This window comes from Scyliorhinus canicula, chromosome 2 (genome assembly GCF_902713615.1).
Source record: "Scyliorhinus canicula chromosome 2, sScyCan1.1, whole genome shotgun sequence".
Taxonomy (NCBI): domain Eukaryota; kingdom Metazoa; phylum Chordata; class Chondrichthyes; order Carcharhiniformes; family Scyliorhinidae; genus Scyliorhinus; species Scyliorhinus canicula.
This window is the reverse complement of record NC_052147.1, coordinates 142,489,875-142,507,636: the sequence shown is the minus strand read 5'-3', so window position 1 is coordinate 142,507,636 and position 17,762 is coordinate 142,489,875. Positions and strand designations below refer to the sequence as shown.

General features: G+C 45.3%; 1 protein-coding gene across 1 annotated transcript in view; it reads left to right on the top strand.

Annotated features, from left to right (window-relative positions):
- The window catches only part of LOC119958709 (partitioning defective 3 homolog B-like), a 1,329,970-nt gene that overhangs the window by 412,394 nt on the left and 899,814 nt on the right, over nucleotides 1-17,762 (top strand). The window contains exon 3 of the mRNA XM_038787288.1: nucleotides 2,128-2,299. Within this exon, the coding sequence (XP_038643216.1) occupies nucleotides 2,128-2,299 (172 nt within the window). The remainder of the gene's footprint in view (nucleotides 1-2,127; nucleotides 2,300-17,762) is intronic.

Genomic DNA, 17,762 nt, shown 5'->3' with positions numbered 1-17,762 from the left:
GAATTCAAACTAGGCATAATGGCTGTTCAAGTGGAAAATTCTATTGTTTTTAAAGTTCTGGAGCCAAATGTTACAATTCGGGGCTTTTAAAGTGTGGTTGTTTCTTCAGTTCGATTTTGTACTCTTTATTTCATCCATCCCATCCCTCCATCTACCATCACTCCAGCCATCCACATCTCCGTGTTGTGCACTGGGCTGAGAAAGGACTCGGATATGAGTTCAATTGTAAGTAACCATGGCTGAAGATACTTGCATTTGCATCTTCCCAACAAAACGTGCAGTATAACAAAATGCTCAGTTCTTAAAATATACTGTATCCCTCTCCTCTCTCTCTTCCATGCCCTCCCATCCTTCCCACCCTCCCTCTCTCCTCCTTTCCGTTCTTCCCTTCTCTCCCGCCCTTGTTCTCTCCCTCACTCCCTCCCTTATTTCCTCCTTCTCCCTCCCTCCCTCTCTCCCTCCCTCGCTTTCTCTCTCCCCCTCTCTCCCTCCTTCTCCCGACCTCCGTCTCTCCTCTTCCCGCTTCAGCCTTCCTCTCCCTTCCCTCTGTCTCTCTCCCTCCCTCCATCTCTCATTCTGTCTCCCTCCCTCTGTCTCTCACTCTCCCTCCCTCCTTCCCTCCCTCCCTCAGTCTCTCCCTCCCTCAGTCTCTCCCTCCCTCCCTCAGTCTCCCCCTCTCTCTCTCCCCTCCCTCTGTCCCTCTCCCCCTCCTGCTCTCCTCCTTCCCTTTTTCTCTCTCCTTCCCTCTCCCCTCCTACCTTCTCTTTTCCTCCCTCCGTCTCTCTCCCACCCTCAGTTTCTCCCCCTCCCTTCTTTTCTCTCCCTCCCTTCTTTCTCTCACCCTCCCGCCATCTCACTCCCTTCTCTCTGTCTCTCTCTCCCCTCCCTCCCTCTCTCTCTCTCCCCCCTCCCTCCCTCTCTCTCTCCCCTCCCTCCCTCTCTCTCTCTCTCCCCTCTCTCCCTCTCTCTCTCTCTCCCCCTCTCTCTCTCTCTCTCCCCTCTCTCCCTCACTCTCTCTCCCCTCACTCTCTCTCCCCTCCCTCCCTCACTCTCTCTCCCCTCCCTCCCCCACACTCTCTGTCCTCCCTCTCCCCCTCTCCCCTCCCTCCCCCTCTCTCTCTTCCCCCCCCACTCCCTTTCATCCATTGGTTCTTCTTTTCTCACCCTCCCTCTTCCCCCCCTCCCTTCCCCCTTTCATTCTCACTTCTCTCTTGCCCATTCTTTCACTTTTACTTGTACAATCACTCACTCACACTTTCCCTTTCTCTCAAATGAGTGACGTATTTTATTTTGTTCTCAGTCTTTAGGAACCAAGTAAATTAACTCAATCTTCGATACAGAAACCTAAATGAAATGAAAAATGAAAATCGCTTATTGTCACGAGTAGGCTTCAATTAAGTTACTGTGAAAAGCCCCTAGTCGCCACATTACGGCACCTGTCCGGGGAGGCTGGTACGGGAATCAAACCGTGCTGCTGGCCTGCTTGGTCTGCTTTAAAAGCCAGCGATTTAGCCCAGTGAGCTAAACCAGCCCTAAAGGGGCACATGATTAAAAATTAAGAAACTGTAATCTATACTTCAGTTTAGTGACCAGCCATCCTTCCATTTTTTTCCATATTATCTTAATCAGAAAACATATAAGTTGTGGAGATGCCGGCGTTGGACTGGGGTGAGCACAGTAAGAAGTCTTACAACACCGGGTTAAAGTCCAACAGGTTTATTTCAAATCACCAGCTTTGAGAGGGCAGCTCCTTCCTCAGGTGAATGAAGAGTTAGGTTCCAGAAACATATATACAGACAAAGTCAAAGCATCATTGACTTTGTTTATTTGTTTCTGTAACCTACCCCTTCATTCACCTGAGGAAGGAGCAGTGCTCCGAAAGCTAGTGATTTGAAACAAACCTGTTGGACTTTAACCTGGTGTTGTAAGACTTCTTTCAGAAAGCATTCAGTTTTGGAAGAAATCAACATAATCTGAAAACTTGTACGTACTGGCAGACTGTTTCCCAAGATGGCTGTTAAATGTGTCAATGGCATGAACATAATATTGTGTTAAAAGCGCTATATAAATATAAGTTGTTTAATGCGCACTAACATTCTTTAACTTTTCTTTTGCATTGTCCTGCAGCTGGTTGCTGTGTATGAAGAGCAAGAGATGCACCGTGCGGGTGAAGTCGCCAATGGCAGCCTGGCAGACAGGCAGAGTCCGGATACCTTTGAGAGCGAGCTGGCTGCTCAGCTGGCGGAGTTTCAGCCCATTACAGGAGAAATTGAAGTCACCTCCACAGCACTGAAAGGCAGTTGAGTAGATATTGCCTCTGTTTACATTAGTTTGGATTAGAGAGTGATTGGAACAGAAGGAGGGAGTGGGTTCGTGTGGATTTAATTTGTGTTAACTGATACCAATGGACCATCGCCCTGGCTGGGTTTCACATCTGTTCACACAATACTTGTTGGGCTGAGCTGAGTCATGTAACACACATGTATGGGTGTGCGTGCACATATAATATATTGTATGTGAGTGTATGCAATGGTGTGCAGTTCCTCCCCCAAGTAGATTTTCTCTCTTTGTCAGCTTATGTCAATGAATATTGATAGACAAAACTCCCGAGGATCATAATGATTTTTGTCCCCTTGTTGGGGTCACTTGAAGTCAACTCCTGTAGTTTCCACCCTTAAGATCAGTGAGTTCAGAACACTGGGATTCTGTGGTCCTGACTTTGCTCACAATGAAGAAATGTTTTAGCCCAGGGGTGGGCAAACTACGGCCCGTGGGCCGCATGCGGCCCACCAAAGGTCTTTATGCGGCCCACCAAGTCATTAAAAAATATTTAAAAAAATTTTTTTTTTAAAGGTTAATGGGGGGGGGGGGGGGGGGCTGTTGGGTTACTTACTGGTATAGGGTGGATACGTTGACTTGAGTAGGGTGATTATTGCTCGGCACAACGTCGAGGGCTGAAGGGCCTGTTCTGTGCTGTACTGTTCTATGTTCTATATGAGGCGCCCAGAATCATAACCGGGTGAAGTAACTGTTTTACTTAATATACTATGTGGCCCTTTAAAATTGTGAATTTCTGAATGCGGCCCTTGCACGGAAAAGTTTGCCCACCCCTGTTTTAGCCTATTATTAAGCCATTGCTGCGATCCATTATTCCATTTGTTCAAAGCAGGAATGAGTAAATATAGACATAGACATAGAACAGTACAGCACAGAATATATGGTAGTGTTTTCCATCTCTTTTTTAGAAATAAATTTAGAGTACCCAATTCTTATTTTTTTCCAATTGAGGGATAATTTAGCATGGTCAATCCACCTAACATGCACATCTTTGGGTTGTGAGACACGGGGAGAATGTGCAAACTCCACACAGACAGTAACCCTGGGCTGGGATCGAACCCTGGGCCTCAGCACTGTAGACAAGGTGTTTTGCATCTCTGTTGCTTTATTTCCCAAGGACAATTCTATTCCTTCAGAGAGTTGCAGTGTACCCTTGGGCGCTGGCTCTGTCATATGCATGGTAACCCTATTGCTCTGTGAATAAATTGCTCTATTGCTTTGTGAATAAATACACTGCTCAATGAGATGTTCAGCCCTACTTATTTGTACAACAATGTGCCAGTTTGCTCCCCAGAGTGAAGCAGGTTTAGCTGATTTTTGCCATGCAATGGTGACATGTTGTAACTTATTTCGTTCTTCCTTCACTTGGGAGGGTGGATTGGGAGGAGATTATTCTGGGTTCCTGTTCCTAATAATTAACCAGTAATCTTTGCAGGGAATATGGTGAGTCCAGTTCAGACTCTGCTTTAATGACCTGAATGGCATTTTTTTTTTTTTGTTTATTTATTTAGCCATAGGATGAGGACATTGCTGGCAAAGTCAGCATTCATTGCCCCTGAGAAGATGGTGGTGAGCCGCCACATTCAACGATTGCAGTCCATGAGAATAATACTTTTTCACAACAGTCTTGATATAACTGACTGGTTTTCAAGGTCATTTCAAAGGCCAATTCAGAGTCAACCACATGGTTGGGGCAGTAGAGATGCATAAATGCCAGATTGGGTAAGGACAGTGGATCTCCTTTCCAGAAGTACATTCGTGAACTGGTTAGATTTTTACATCATCCCAGTTCCCTTGCCATCATCACTGGATTTGAAATGTGGTGGTATTTGTACTCGACATTTCACATCATTATAGTCGGGTCTAGGGATTTAAATAAAAATTAATTAATAGGATGTGAACATCGCTGGGCCAACATTTACTACCCATCCCATAATTGCCCTACTTGCGGGGCCATTTCAGAATCAGCCACACTGCTGTGGACCTGGGGTCACATTTCGGCCAAACTAGGTAAAGGACATTAGTGAACCAGATGGGTTTTTATGACAATTGACAATGGTTTCGCAGTCATTGTTAATTTCAGATTTTTATTGAATGGGTCGTCTGCCATGGTGGGATTGGAACCTGGGTCCCTCAGACCGTTTCCCTGGGTTACTTGTTCAGTGACAATACCACTATGCAACTGTGCCCTATATTGCAATTCTGGCTCAAACTTGAGCAATGACTACTTGTTCAGTACAGTGCCTGTTGGGCCACACTATGGTAAGGATTGCTACCTTCAGCAGAAAAGGAATGGAAATTGGAACTTTAAAAAACGAAAGGGAGCTGTGATTTGTTCATTGTCTGTTTTGGAAGATGTAAATTCCAAAAATATTGACAGATATATACCCGGCTTATAAAATGAAGACTTTCAGCACAAAGTCCCTGGTAATTTGCAATCATGCTGAACATTATTGATATAAGAGAGGGGCACAAAGGAGCATCTGGGTCACATCAATGGTTCGTAATCTCTGCTGAGCACTTGGTTTATCTATGTAAAGAAAACACAGGTTGACTGATGAATAAGAAGGAAACAGCAAGTTAAAGCTCACATTGTTTTCTGTGGGAGTGAGAACTGACCTCTGACTGTCTATGTGGGCCACTGGAAATTTTCAGCGTTGATCAGTGAAAAATTAAATGTCTACATTTTGTGTGTGTGTGTGTGTGCTTTTCACCCCTTTATTCAGTGTTTGTTTTAATAGCCGTAAGATATACATTGCTTTGAAAACATATCCAGTTCCAGCCCCAGCTTTGCTTTGACCACAATGGGTTTGATCTTAAATTTGTATCTTCTAGCCAAAATGCCTACTGTTTATATTTTGGAGGGATTAGTTGGTTCGTTGGCAATGTGGAAGTTCTATGTTGAAAATTGTTTTAATTTTGAATCTGAACTCGCCGTGAATTTAGGGATGGGTAATAAATGTTGGCCTTGCCTACAGCAGCCTGCAGCTCTTGTAAGTTGATCATAGAATAGAATCCCCACAGTGAAGAAGGAGGTCATTCGGCCCATTGGGTCTGCATCAACCCTCCAAAAGAGTACTCTGCCCAGGTCCTCTCCCCCGTCCAATCCCTGTAATCTAACCTTCACATCCCTGGACACTAAGGTGCAATTTAGCATCGCCGGAGCATTTGGAGGAAACCCACGCAGACACAGGGAGAAAGTGCAAACTCCACACAGACTGTCACCCAAGACTGGAATCGAACCTGAGTCCCTCGTGCAGTGAGGCAACCGTGCTAACCACTGTGCCATTGGGCCTCCCTTAAGCTGGTTAAAAAATACTTATTGAACTGAGAAAGCTGGGAGCTGTGGAAGAGGAGCGTGCTTTAGGAGGTTACAATATATTATTAGAAGCAGCATCTCAAGTAGTTCAGGTTATAAAGCATTGAGTGTAGGGCAAGAAGCGTAGAATATAAAAGTTGGGATATAATGGGGAATCCAAGTAAAATGTACAACATGACTGTTGTGTGGAGTTTTTGAGATCCAAACTATTGTAAGCGTGGTGCAGCAATGGAAAGGGTTAAGCACAGATTTAATAATTGTGAGGCTTTCTTTTAAAATAAAAAAAATAGTTTTATGCTTGTGATTAAGTAATGGCATTTTACAATTTATGAATTACTTACTGAACACAAATTTAGTACATTCCAAATGGAGTATTCGGAGAATGAACAAGAAAAAAATATTGGGATGTCAGATGTTTGTTTTCACAGTGTCAGATTGTGTTGAAGAGGAGTTGTAAAAATGTAATAGATTGGCACAATCAATAAATGAATTGCATGATGTTGTGCAGAGTTAGGGACTAGGAAAGCTCCAATTTATCTATGAGCTATGCTTGTGTCATTGACTTTTTAAAAAATATATTTTTATTCTCCTCTATTTTCACATTTTCTTCCAAATTTACACCCACCAACAATAAACAATGACAAATATTATGTCAATCCCCCCAAATCAACAACAACAATCTCATCCTCCCACCAACCCCCAAACAATTGCCCGCATGTTAACACAAACAAATAACAAAAAGGAATCAGGAATAGCCCATAGTCACCATTAACACATACAGTCCCCCTCCCCCCACTAATTTTCGATGTTATCCAATTCTTGAAAGTGTATAATGAATGACGCCCATCAATTGTAGAACCCCTCCATCCTTTCCCTCAGTTGAAACTTAACCTTCTCAAGTGTCAAGAATTTCAACAGGGCTTGCGTCATTTACATTAGGGCAACAGTGGAAGTAGGCCTGTCAACCCTTCAGGATTGTCTTTGGGTTTCTAGCAATTAGAGATTATCTCCAAGACACTGCTGCAACTTGCAACCCAGGAGAAAAATAATGGAGGTGTTAATGTTGTAATGATATCTAGTTTATCATCTTCGTATATATAGTATATCTTTGTATAAATGAATGATCATGTAGAATAATGTGTAATTACAGCATCCAGCCACTAGATGGAGTAAGAGCACAGGGTGGTCTGTGTGTTCTTGGAGTGAGTTAGTGGAGAGGTTAGAGACAGTTGTGTTTTTCAGTAGTTCTGGGTATTGTAGTTATTTGATCTAATACTTAGCTTTCTCGTGATACTTAAGAATTCAGAATTTATAGTGTAGTTGACTTTGATTTAGTACAAAATCTGCATGTTCTTTGTCGCAACACTACAACCTTAATAATATTAATTTAAACAAACAAAGAACATCACCAATATATTTTCTTCACTCTCTTTGAACACTTTGATTTACTGGTTATAAAAATAATGGAGGCGTGCTGGGGACAGCGTGGAGGCTCTTTTGCCTGCAGTCAAGAATTGTCCATTGAGGCAAGTCTCGTTGCTTTCCAATTTACACAAGGAGATGGGACACCACCGGGATTTATTCATCCGGTGACCAGTGACTGGCATGAGGGCAGTGGAGTGGTTGGAGTTGGACTGTCATGTGATTTTAGCTCCAGAAATGTGTCCAACCGGATTGACAACAATTAAATGGGGCTCAAGACAGTTGATTTCAGGTATTTATCAAGCAAAGTAGACTATAGTTCTGCTGCTTTTACCCTTGAGGGTAGAATCAGAGTTGACTTTGATGCTCCATGTTGGCTCTTAACCTTGCTGAGAGTCTATCGGTTCATGTAAAAGAAAATGGCCACTTAATGAACTAAGTTTGATGGAGTGATAATTAAGGTTGGGGGGGAGACCAGCGAAAACCTGCTGAACCAAATAACCTTTGCTGTAAATACCATGTTTAAACAAAAATACACACATGCAGTTGACTTTCTATAGTTCCAAACAAAATTATTAAAATAAACATTTAAAAAATATATATTTTGATTATGAATATAACTTCTTTGGAGAAAGAATTAATCTTAAATGGAATGGAAACTTTATTAGGTATTGTCGGCAATGTTTATTTTTGGTGTTCAACTCCAGTGAACAGGATGCCCTTAGACATGATCAGTTTAAGAAAATAAATCAAAATGGCTCACCATACAAAAGTATCATAGATGACTGGTCGCCCAAACGAACATTCATGTGAACAAAGATCTGTGCTATTTTCAACATTCGATATATGTCTAAAACTAGCTGAGGCCGTTATTACTTGTCGTGTGATTGAAAATCTGTTGGTGGACAGGTAGATTTCCAGTCAACACCAACAGTTATTTAGCACCTATAGGACAGTAAAATGTTTCAAGGTTCTTGACAGGAAGATTGTAAATCAAGATTTGACACAGAGACGTGTAAGGAAAATATCAGGGACTGGGGATCAGAAGCTCGGTGATATGGGCAAGTTTGAGGGGATATCTAAAGGAGGAGAGTAAGGTGGATGGAACTTATGAAGGAAATTCCAGAGCTTAGGACCCAGGCAGCTGAGGGCAAAGGTGGGCTGATGAAAATCGGGAATGCACAAGAGACCAGAATTGGAGGAGCGCGGAGAACTAGGGGAGGAGGTTACAGTGATTAGAAGGGATGTGACTTTAGAAAAATTTGGAAATGAGGATGAGAGTTTAACAATAGAGTAAAACAATAAACCTGTTCAGCAGTGCAGGCCAGTGAATTGTTGATGTTGTGATGTGATGTGCTGTAGAGTGGTGGTACGTCAGCCTATTCTAACGTCACTCTATACAGGAATTTCTTGATTTTTCCTGTTGGCAAGGAGGCGAAGCAGTAGATGGTGCATCTCCATAAGGAAGGATGATCACCCCGAGTGGCTTGCTACCGTGTTGCAAAATTGTTGGCATCATATTTCTGGATAGCAATGTCAACTCTCCAATTTATTCCCAGGAATTGAAGATTAATATCCAGGACACTGCTGAGCATAGCAAGGAGTAAAAGCATCGGTCCTTTAAAAAAAGGATTTTAAACACCTATGTTCATTAGTTATGAAAATATTGCACATTTGGTGGCTCCCGCTCGTGGTTTTTTCGGAACTTTTCCCCGGCTAACAGGTGGATTTGAGGCGGAATAAAGGTGCAGCAGAGTGAGGGGAAAATATTTACCCTCTGGTGTATGGAGCTGAGGGCCAGAAGCGGTCAAAAAATAGGGAATCAGTCACTTGGAGCTGGTGCGGCATCTGTGATGCTATGGAGATGGCAGAGTGGCAGGGAGCTGCCTACCGGCTCAGTGGTCGACGGAGCAGCTGGTGAGCTTCCTGAACAAGAAGTTCACCCAGCAATGGAAGGAGAGTCTGGAGGATCTGCCCCGGGCAGGTGGATTTGATCAAGGCGGCGGTCGACGGCGTGGAAATGAGACTGGCGGCCCAGGGTCAGGCGATCCAGAAGATGGAGGATGTGGTAGGGGAACACGAGGAACAGTTTGCCTCGATGGCAGTGGAGATGGGGCTGATGCTCGAACAGCAGAAGTGGCTACAGGAGAAGGTTGAGGACCTGGAGAACTGGTTACGAAGGCAGAACATAAGGATCGTTGGCCTGCCGGAGAGCAGTGCAGGAGCCGATGCTGGTGCATATGTGGGGAGGATGCTGGAGAAGCTGCTAGGAGATGGTGCGTTTTCCCGGCCGATGGAGGTGGATCAAGCGCACAGGGTGCTAATGAGGAGGCCCCAGGGGAGCAAGCCGCCGAGGGCGATGTTTGTGCAGCTGCACCAGTTCCTGGACAAGAAGCGAATTATGAGGTGGGCCAGGCAGATGAGGCGCTACACTTGGGAGGGCAGTGAAATCTGAATGTACCAGGATCTGGGTGCAGAGTTGGCCAAGAGGAGAGCGAGTTTCAACAAGGTCAAGGTAGCCCTCTACAAAAAGTTTGGGCTACTGTACCCGGCATGTCTGTGGGTGACCTACGAAGGCCTGGAATTGTACTTCAGATCGGCGGAGGAGGCGGTATAATTTGTCAGAGACAGTGTACTGGTAGGAGGAGGTGGACTTTGAACTTTGGTGGAGATGTTGTTACGATGTTGCTGTTAATTTATGTTTGGGGCTATTTCTTTTTTTGGCTTCAGGTTTGTTTTTTTTCCCTTTGTTAAGGGATGGGGGGTTGGTCTCTTTGGTTGGAGGGCTTTTAAAGGGGAGGAGAATTGATGACGGAGGGCACCCAAGGGCGGGCCTGGGGAGGAGCGGGACATGGGCCGGAGGCTGGCCCAAGAGGGGCTATGGTTGATCGGGGGGGCAGGGCAGAGTGCACATGACCAGGCTGGTCACGTGGAATGTGCAAGGATTGAATTGGCCAGTCAAGAGGTCCCGTGTGATCGCAAACTTAAAGCGATCGAAGCCGGATGTTGCCATGCTACAAGAGATGCACCTGAAGGTGGGGGACAAGATTCGGCTGAGGAAGAGATGGGTTGGGCAAGTGCTTAATTCAAGGTTAGATTATAAAACGTGGGGATGGTGATTTTGGGCAATAAGCGGGTGGCGTTCGAGGTGGGAAATATAGTGGTGGTCTCTGGGAGGAGGTACGTTATGTTAAGTGGGAAGCTGGAGGGGATCCCGGTGGTGTTAGTGAACATCTATGCCCCGAACTGGGATGATGTGGAATTTATGAGGCGGGAGCTGGAGGAGATTCTGGCCCTGGACTCTGATTGCCTGATTATTGCGGGGGGGAGATTTTTATACTGTCCTGGATCTGAGATTGGACTGGTGGAGCTTGAGGTCGGGGAGGGTGTCAGCTACAGTTAAGGAGCTTCGGGGGTTCATGGAGCACATGAAGGGGGAAGTGGATCCGTGAAGATTTGAGAGGCCGAGGACAAAAGAATTTTCGTTTTACTCCCATATGCACAAGGTGTATTCCCGAATATATTTCTTCATGGTGGATAAGACATTGTTGGCTGGGTTGGTGGATGTCGAATAATCGGCAATAGTGGTATTGGACCAAGCCCCGCACTGGGTGGATTTACGAGTGATCAAGGCGGGGGGCAGTGCCCACAATGGAGGCTGGATGTAGGTTGTTAGCAGAGGAAGAAGTGTGTGAGCATGTGAGGAAGGCCATTAAGGGACATGTTGAGATTAATGACATGGGGGAGATTTCAGCAGGTACTGAAAGACACTGAAAGCAGTGGTCAGGGGGGAGTTTATTTCGATTCCGACACTCAGGGAAAAGGCGGATCGGGTGGAGATAAAAAGGCTAGTGGAGGAAATCCTGCAGGTGGATAGGAAATATGCAGAGGCTCCAGAGGAAGGGCTGTTAAAGGAACGCCAGAGACTGCAAATGGAATTTGGGTTGTTAACCATGGGTAAGGCGGTAGGGCAGTTGCGAAGGGTGAGAGGAGCAGTATATGAGTATGGACAGAAAGCAAGCAGGATGTTAGCACGCCAGTTGAGAAAGCAGGAGGCGGCGAGAGAAATTGAGAAAGTGAAGGGCACAGGAGGGCACACCGGTCTTGGACCGGGCGAGAGTGAACGGGAATGGCCATGGACACAGAGAAGGCCTTTGATCAGGTGGAGTGGGAATACTCATGGGATATCCTGGGCAGTTTGGGTTTCGGCAGGGATTTGTGGATTGGGTTCAGTTGCTATACCAGTGTGTAGACGAATCGGGTGAGATCGGGCTACTTCAGGTTGTACCGGGTGGACGAGGCAGGGATGTCCACTTTCCCCACTGTTGTTTGACTTGGCTATAGAGCCGTTGGCATTGAGAGCATTGAGGATCTGGCCTGGCATAGTACGGGCGGGGGGGAGGGGGGGGGGGGGTGTGTGTGGAACACAGTGTCTCGCTCTATGCGGATGATCTGCTTCTGTACATATCGGACCTGCTGGAGGGAATTTGAGGAATTATGGGAATATTAGAGGAATTTGGACGGTTTTCGAGATACGCATTGAATATGGGTAAGAGTCAGGTCTTTGTGATCCAGGTGTTGGGGCAGGGGAAGAGACTGGGTGAGATGCCATTCAAGGTGGTGGGAGAGAGCTTTCAATATTTGGGTATCCAGGTGGTGCGGGAGTGGGAGCAGCTGCATAAACTGAATTTGGGGCAGCTGGTAGAACAGATGAGGGGGGACTTTTGGAGCTGGGATGCGCTTCCGTTGTCGTTGGCGGGATGGGTACAGACAATTAAAATGCCAATCCTCTCGAGGTTTTTGTTTGTTTTCCAGAGTCTCCCAATTTTTATTCCCAAGGCGTTTTTCAAAAAGGTGAATGCAAAGATCTCGGGATTTGTTTGGGCAGGTAAAACCCCGTGGATGAAAAGGTGCTGCTGGAGCGGGCGGGACTGGTGGTGTGGCACTCCCGAATTTTATTAATTGCTACTGGGTTGTGAATGTTGTGATGGTCAGGAAGTGGGTAGTGGGGCAAGGGTCGGTATGGGAGGGGGTGGAAGCGGCCTCATGTAAGGTCACAGGTTTGGAGGCCTTGTTAACGACATCTCTGCCATTCTCCCAGGCTCGGTACATACAAGCCCGGTAGCAGTGGCAGCCCTAAGGGTGCGGAGACAGTGGAGGCAGCACATGGGGTTAGAGGGGCTGTCATTGTGGGCATCGATATTTGATAACCACAGGTTCGCTTCAGGGGAGCAGGGCGGGTGGTTTCGGAGGTGGCAGCGGGCAGGAATCGAGAGATTTGGGGATCTCTTTATTGATGAGGGTTTCCCGAGCCTGGAAGAGCTGGAGGAAGAGTTTGAGTTGCCAAGGGAGAATGGGTTCCGGTATCTGCAGGTGAGGGATTTTGTGGAGAAGCAGGTTCTGACCTTCCCACTCCTGCCACCCCAGGGGCTACAGGATAAGGTGGTGTCAATAACAGGGGTAGGAAAAGGAGAAGGTCTCCAAGATCTATAAGGACTTGATGGAGTAGGTGGGAGCCCCAATAGGGGATGTGAAGAAAAAGTGGGAAGGGGAGCAGGATGGGGATTTGGTAGGTTAAGAAAGGGGGCCCTGAAGATAGTTAATGCATCCTTGTTGTGTACCAGGATCAGCCTGATACAGTTTAAGGTGGTCCACAGGGCACACGAGACTGTTTTCCAGATGAGCAGGTTCTTGGAGGAGGTGGAGGATAGGTGAGGGGGCTGTGCGGGGGAATACTGTGAACCATGTCCATATGTTTTGGGCATGTCCGAGGCTGAGAGGTTTCTGGAAGGCATTTGCTGGTGTCACGTCAGAGGTCATAAAAAAGGGGTGATTCCGAGTCCAGAGGTGGCGATCTTCAGTGTGTCGGAAGACCCGGGAGCCCAGGGGGTGAGAGAGGCCTGGCCTTTGCCTCCCTGGTGGCCTGGAGACAGATCTTACTAGGTTGGAGGGACTCGATGCCCCCAAAATCGGGAGTGTGAGTTCGCGATATGGCGGCGTTTCTCAGACTTGAAAAAATTAAATTCGCCCTGAGGTGTTTGTTGTAGTGGTTTGCTCGGAGCTCGCAGCCATTCGTCGACTTCTTTGAGAAAGATTAAGCTGTCAGCCCGAGGGGCGGGAGGGAAAAAGGGGGGCATGCGTGAGACAAGTAAGGATAGGAGAACCAACGGAGATGTGGTTGGGGAAGGTGGCAACGTTTGTGTAAACCGTGTGTAAGCTGGGTTTTGTGCCCTGGGGTTTTGTTGGTTATATTATTGTGTTTTTGCTTTTGTTGAAATTTGATGTTTAAAATTGTTAAAATTATAAAAATTATAAATGCCTCAATAAAATATTTTCTTTAAAAAAAAGTTAGAAAATATTAAAAAGAGGGTAAAGGTTGTTTTCACTGAAAGTCACAAACAGTCCAATCGGCCTTCCAATTGGCATGGATAGTTGGGAAACGGTGAAGATGGATATGTTAGGTGGCCAAAAGCAGGAGTGTGGGGGTGCAATCTGGGATACATGCAAGAAAGACTGGAAATCTTATGTATAGAAAGCAAAGGAAATTTGTCTTCTCTGTCTCCCTTACACTCCATCCCCCCTCTCCCCTCCTCACAAAATTCCCACCTCCCTACACACACTCAAGAAAAGAAAAATTGAGTGCCCTGTAGCTTTTTATACATATAATAATAATCTTTATTGTCACAAGTAGGCTTACATTAACACTGCAATGAAGTTACTGTGAAAAGCCCCTAGTCGCCACATTCCGGTGTCTCTTCGGGCTGACAGAGGGAGAATTCAGTATGTCCAAATTACCTAACAGCACGTCTTTCGGGACTTGTGGGAGGAAACCGTAGCATCCAGAGGAAACCTGCAGATATGGGGAGAACGTGCAGACCCTGCACAGACAGTGACCCAAGTAGGGAATCGAACCTGGGACCCTCGAGCTGTGAAGCAAGTGCTAACCACTGTGCTACCGTGCCGCCCTATCTAATCTAGCCGAATCTATCTAATTCGCCTAATCTAGGCAATTTGTGTGCTTTCCCGTGTGCCTTCCTCTGGTTAGAGGTGTTGCCAGTCAATGCAGGGAAGAGTATTAAGCTATCTTACTCCAGTGATTGCCATGTGGTAATTGGAGGAGGAGGGTTAAACCTTGGGTGAACCAATCTAAGGTCGAGACAAAGGCATTTGAGGTTAAAATCAGGTGGAAAGTGAATGAAGAGAACAGGGGCCGTGGATGTGCTGAGGGTGTTGGTATATAGAGCACTCAATTGTTGAATAGCAGTCATGATGGATGTAGGCCTTATGTGTTTGTGATCAAGGAAAAAGGTGCATATGACATGGGTCAGTTCAGTACTTGAATCATTTAAAAGTGTGTATAAATTTTTAAAAATTGGAAACCATAATTGAACCAATTATAAGTCAGTGTTCTTCAAACGTTTTTTCCGGGGACCCATTTTTGCCAACCTTCGGGACCCAACCCGGCCGACCTTCGTGACCCACGCCGGCCGACCTTCATGACCCATGCCGGCCGACCTTCGCGACCCACGCTGGCCGACCTTCGCGACCCACGCCGGCCGACCTTCGCGACCCACGCCAGCCGACCTTCGCGACCCATGGCGGCCGACCTTCGTGACCCACGCCAGCCGATCTTCGCGACCCGCGCCGGCTGACCTTCGCGACCCGCGCTGGCCGACCTTTGCGCCGCCCGACCTTGGCGACCCATGCCGGCCCTTTGGCCCTTGTACACGCTCCTCCAATGGAACCTGTTGGATGAAGGTGAAGCCTTCCGGTGTCGGAAAATATGGAATCTTCATCTGTCCAAAGTTCTGAATTTTTTCCTAGAAACTTTTATCAAATAAACCCCTCCTCCGAACTTGTAAAGAAAAAAAATAAAACTAAATTAATAAAATACATGAAAAAAATTAATAAAACCCCCCCGAACTTGTAAAAAAAATAAAATGAATAAAATAAATGAAAAAAAAAATAAAATGAATGAATAAAAACCACTACAGAACTTGTAAAACAAAAAGCTGCAACCGTTTAAAAAAATAGCGGCCACACTGCGCATGTGTGCCCAATTTGTGCATGCGCACTGATCATCTTGCGCGCATGCGCAATGCGGCCGAATTTTTTAATATGTTCGCAGAATGCGCATGTGCGCCGATCATCGTGTGTGTATGCACAATGCGGCCGAAAATTTGTTTTGACAAGTTCGCGGCCACTTGCAGCCAGCGTTATGAAAAGCCGGCTGCTGCTCGGAGATTTGCGCGTTCGGGAGCGCCGCGGACAATGGCTCCGCGACCCTCCCAACACCCGCCCGCGACCCACCCGTGGAGCGCGCCCCCGACTTTGTTATAAGTTATGCTTCATTGATAACTTGTGTGAAATGAAAATGAAATGAAAATTGCTTATTGTCACAAGTAGGCTTCAAATGAAGTTACTGTGAAAAGCCCGTAGTCGTCATATTTCTACGCCTGTTCGGGGAGGCTGGTCATTTGTGCCTCTTTGAGACATGTTTTTGGCTCCTATTGAGACATGCTGTAGTTCAATGCTCAGTTCAATAATGCAGTTGAGGAAATACTGAAATTATTACTTGTGAGCCACTGAAATAACTATCCTATTACTGCTCCGTCAAGCTTCTAAGTTTCAATTTTCAGTTGAAAATTTGAAACATTGATTGTTGCAAAAAGGACCCAACATTGTAAGTTTTTATAAGTGCTGTACATGGAAATAAGTGGGTTCTTTATACTTAAATACATTTTGTCAAAACACTCCTGCAATCCTTTTTTTTTGAATAGCACATAATTTCTTAATGTTTTCCTGAGTGCCAACATGTTGTACAAAACATTTTCCTAATTTCCATATATTTTTCTGGTGCATTGATGTGCATTCTGTGGGTGTAAATATCCATTTTGCTGCTGTATAATTTGCAAAATGCATAAAATAGCCTTCCTTTTCAATCTACCAGCTTTACAATTGTGCTTTTTCTTTTTTCAGATGCTTCAAAGTGCCTCCCCTCTCTCATTTATCAGACACTTAATGTCTGAGGGCTACCAAAGGAGCTATCGTACCTTGTGTGAAAGGGAGTGTTAGGGGAGGGAGAAGGAAATATGTGGTTCAAATGATACTGTCTGCACATATATAAAGCTTTTGACATAGTGCTCCACAAGATGAAATGACCAGTCATCCAGCAGGGATAGGAAAAGCATGAAGAGTGGTGAGATTGAAGAGGGAGGGACATAGGAACAAAAGTAGTCCATTCAGCCCAATGAGTCTGATCCAACGCTGAGTGGCCTAGCTCTACTTCTGTCAGGTTCTGGACTCCCCTACCAGAGGAGATCGGTTCTATTAGCCCTATCAAACACTTTAATAATGTTAAACCTCTCAATTAAATCACCTCTTAATCGTTAATACTCCAAGGAATACAATCCTACACTCTGCAAGTACTTTATTTAGCCCTTTGAGCCCTGGTATAATCCTGGCAAATCTGCAGTGCATCCGCTCCAAAGCAAATATTACCTTGCTCAGGTGCAGTGCCCATACTGAATGCACTAATCTAGCTTAACTTTTATAGAACTATAGATAACTTCCACCCCAATTGTTTATCCGCCTCCTTGAGATGAATACCAACATTCCTTTGCGGGTGTAATGATATCTATATATAGAGATTTATAAAGTGTTAATGACTACATCTTAGTGTAACACAACTAGGGGGCATAGCTTCAAAATCAGGGGAAGTAGATTTAGGACTGAGCTCAGGAGGACCTTCTTCACCCAAAGGGTTGTGAATCTATGGAATTCCTTGCCTAGTGAAGCAGTTGAGGCTCTTTCATTAAATGTTTTCAAGATAAAGATAGATAGTTTTTTGAAGAATAAAGGGTTATGGTGTTCAGGCGGGAAAGTGGAAATGAGTCCACAAAAGATCAGCCATGAACTCATTGAATGGCGGAGCAGGCTTGAAGGGCCAGATGGTCTACTCCTGCTCCTAGTTCTTATGTAACCACTGGATGGCAGCACTAGATTCATGTATAAATATGAGAACTCAAAGGATCTTGGGTCTCTTCGAACCAGGAGTGACTAGACAGCAGTGTGTTAGAGAGGTAGATAACAGCATAGTTAGCACGTGTATTTATATATAGTTAATACTTTATTCTGAATTGCTTAATCCCAGTTATAATTCTGTAAGAGTGAACAAACTCAACATTATTCAATTCGTTATTCATTAACCCAATTTTGCTTTAAGTTGAAGATTGGTAGTTTCTTTAGAATCAACCATCAGACCATTCTGGAAGTATAAAGCAAAGAGTAATGACATGTTAACAAGTAATATGACAGAGAGCAAAATATTGTGAGGCTTTTAAAGGAAGGGTGAAGTTGGATTTCGATGGAGTGCTTGTTTGAAGTGGCTGTTGGCTCTGCCATTAACAGTAAAGTGACGAGAGGATGCATAGAGAGAGGCCAGAGTCAGAAACGGAGCAGACCATGTGCAGGGACATGGGGCTGGATGAAATAGAAGTTGGGCGGGGTTTGGCCAGGGATGGGTTTATGGTGAAAGAAAATGAACTTTGAAATTGATGCTTGTGGAGTAGAAAGCAGGAAAAGTTACTTTGTGCAAGAGTGATGGAGAATTATCACTGGGTGTGAGCAGCAGGATTTTGGGATGAATTGTAGTCAGTGGAGGGAATCATACATGGCCTGAGTA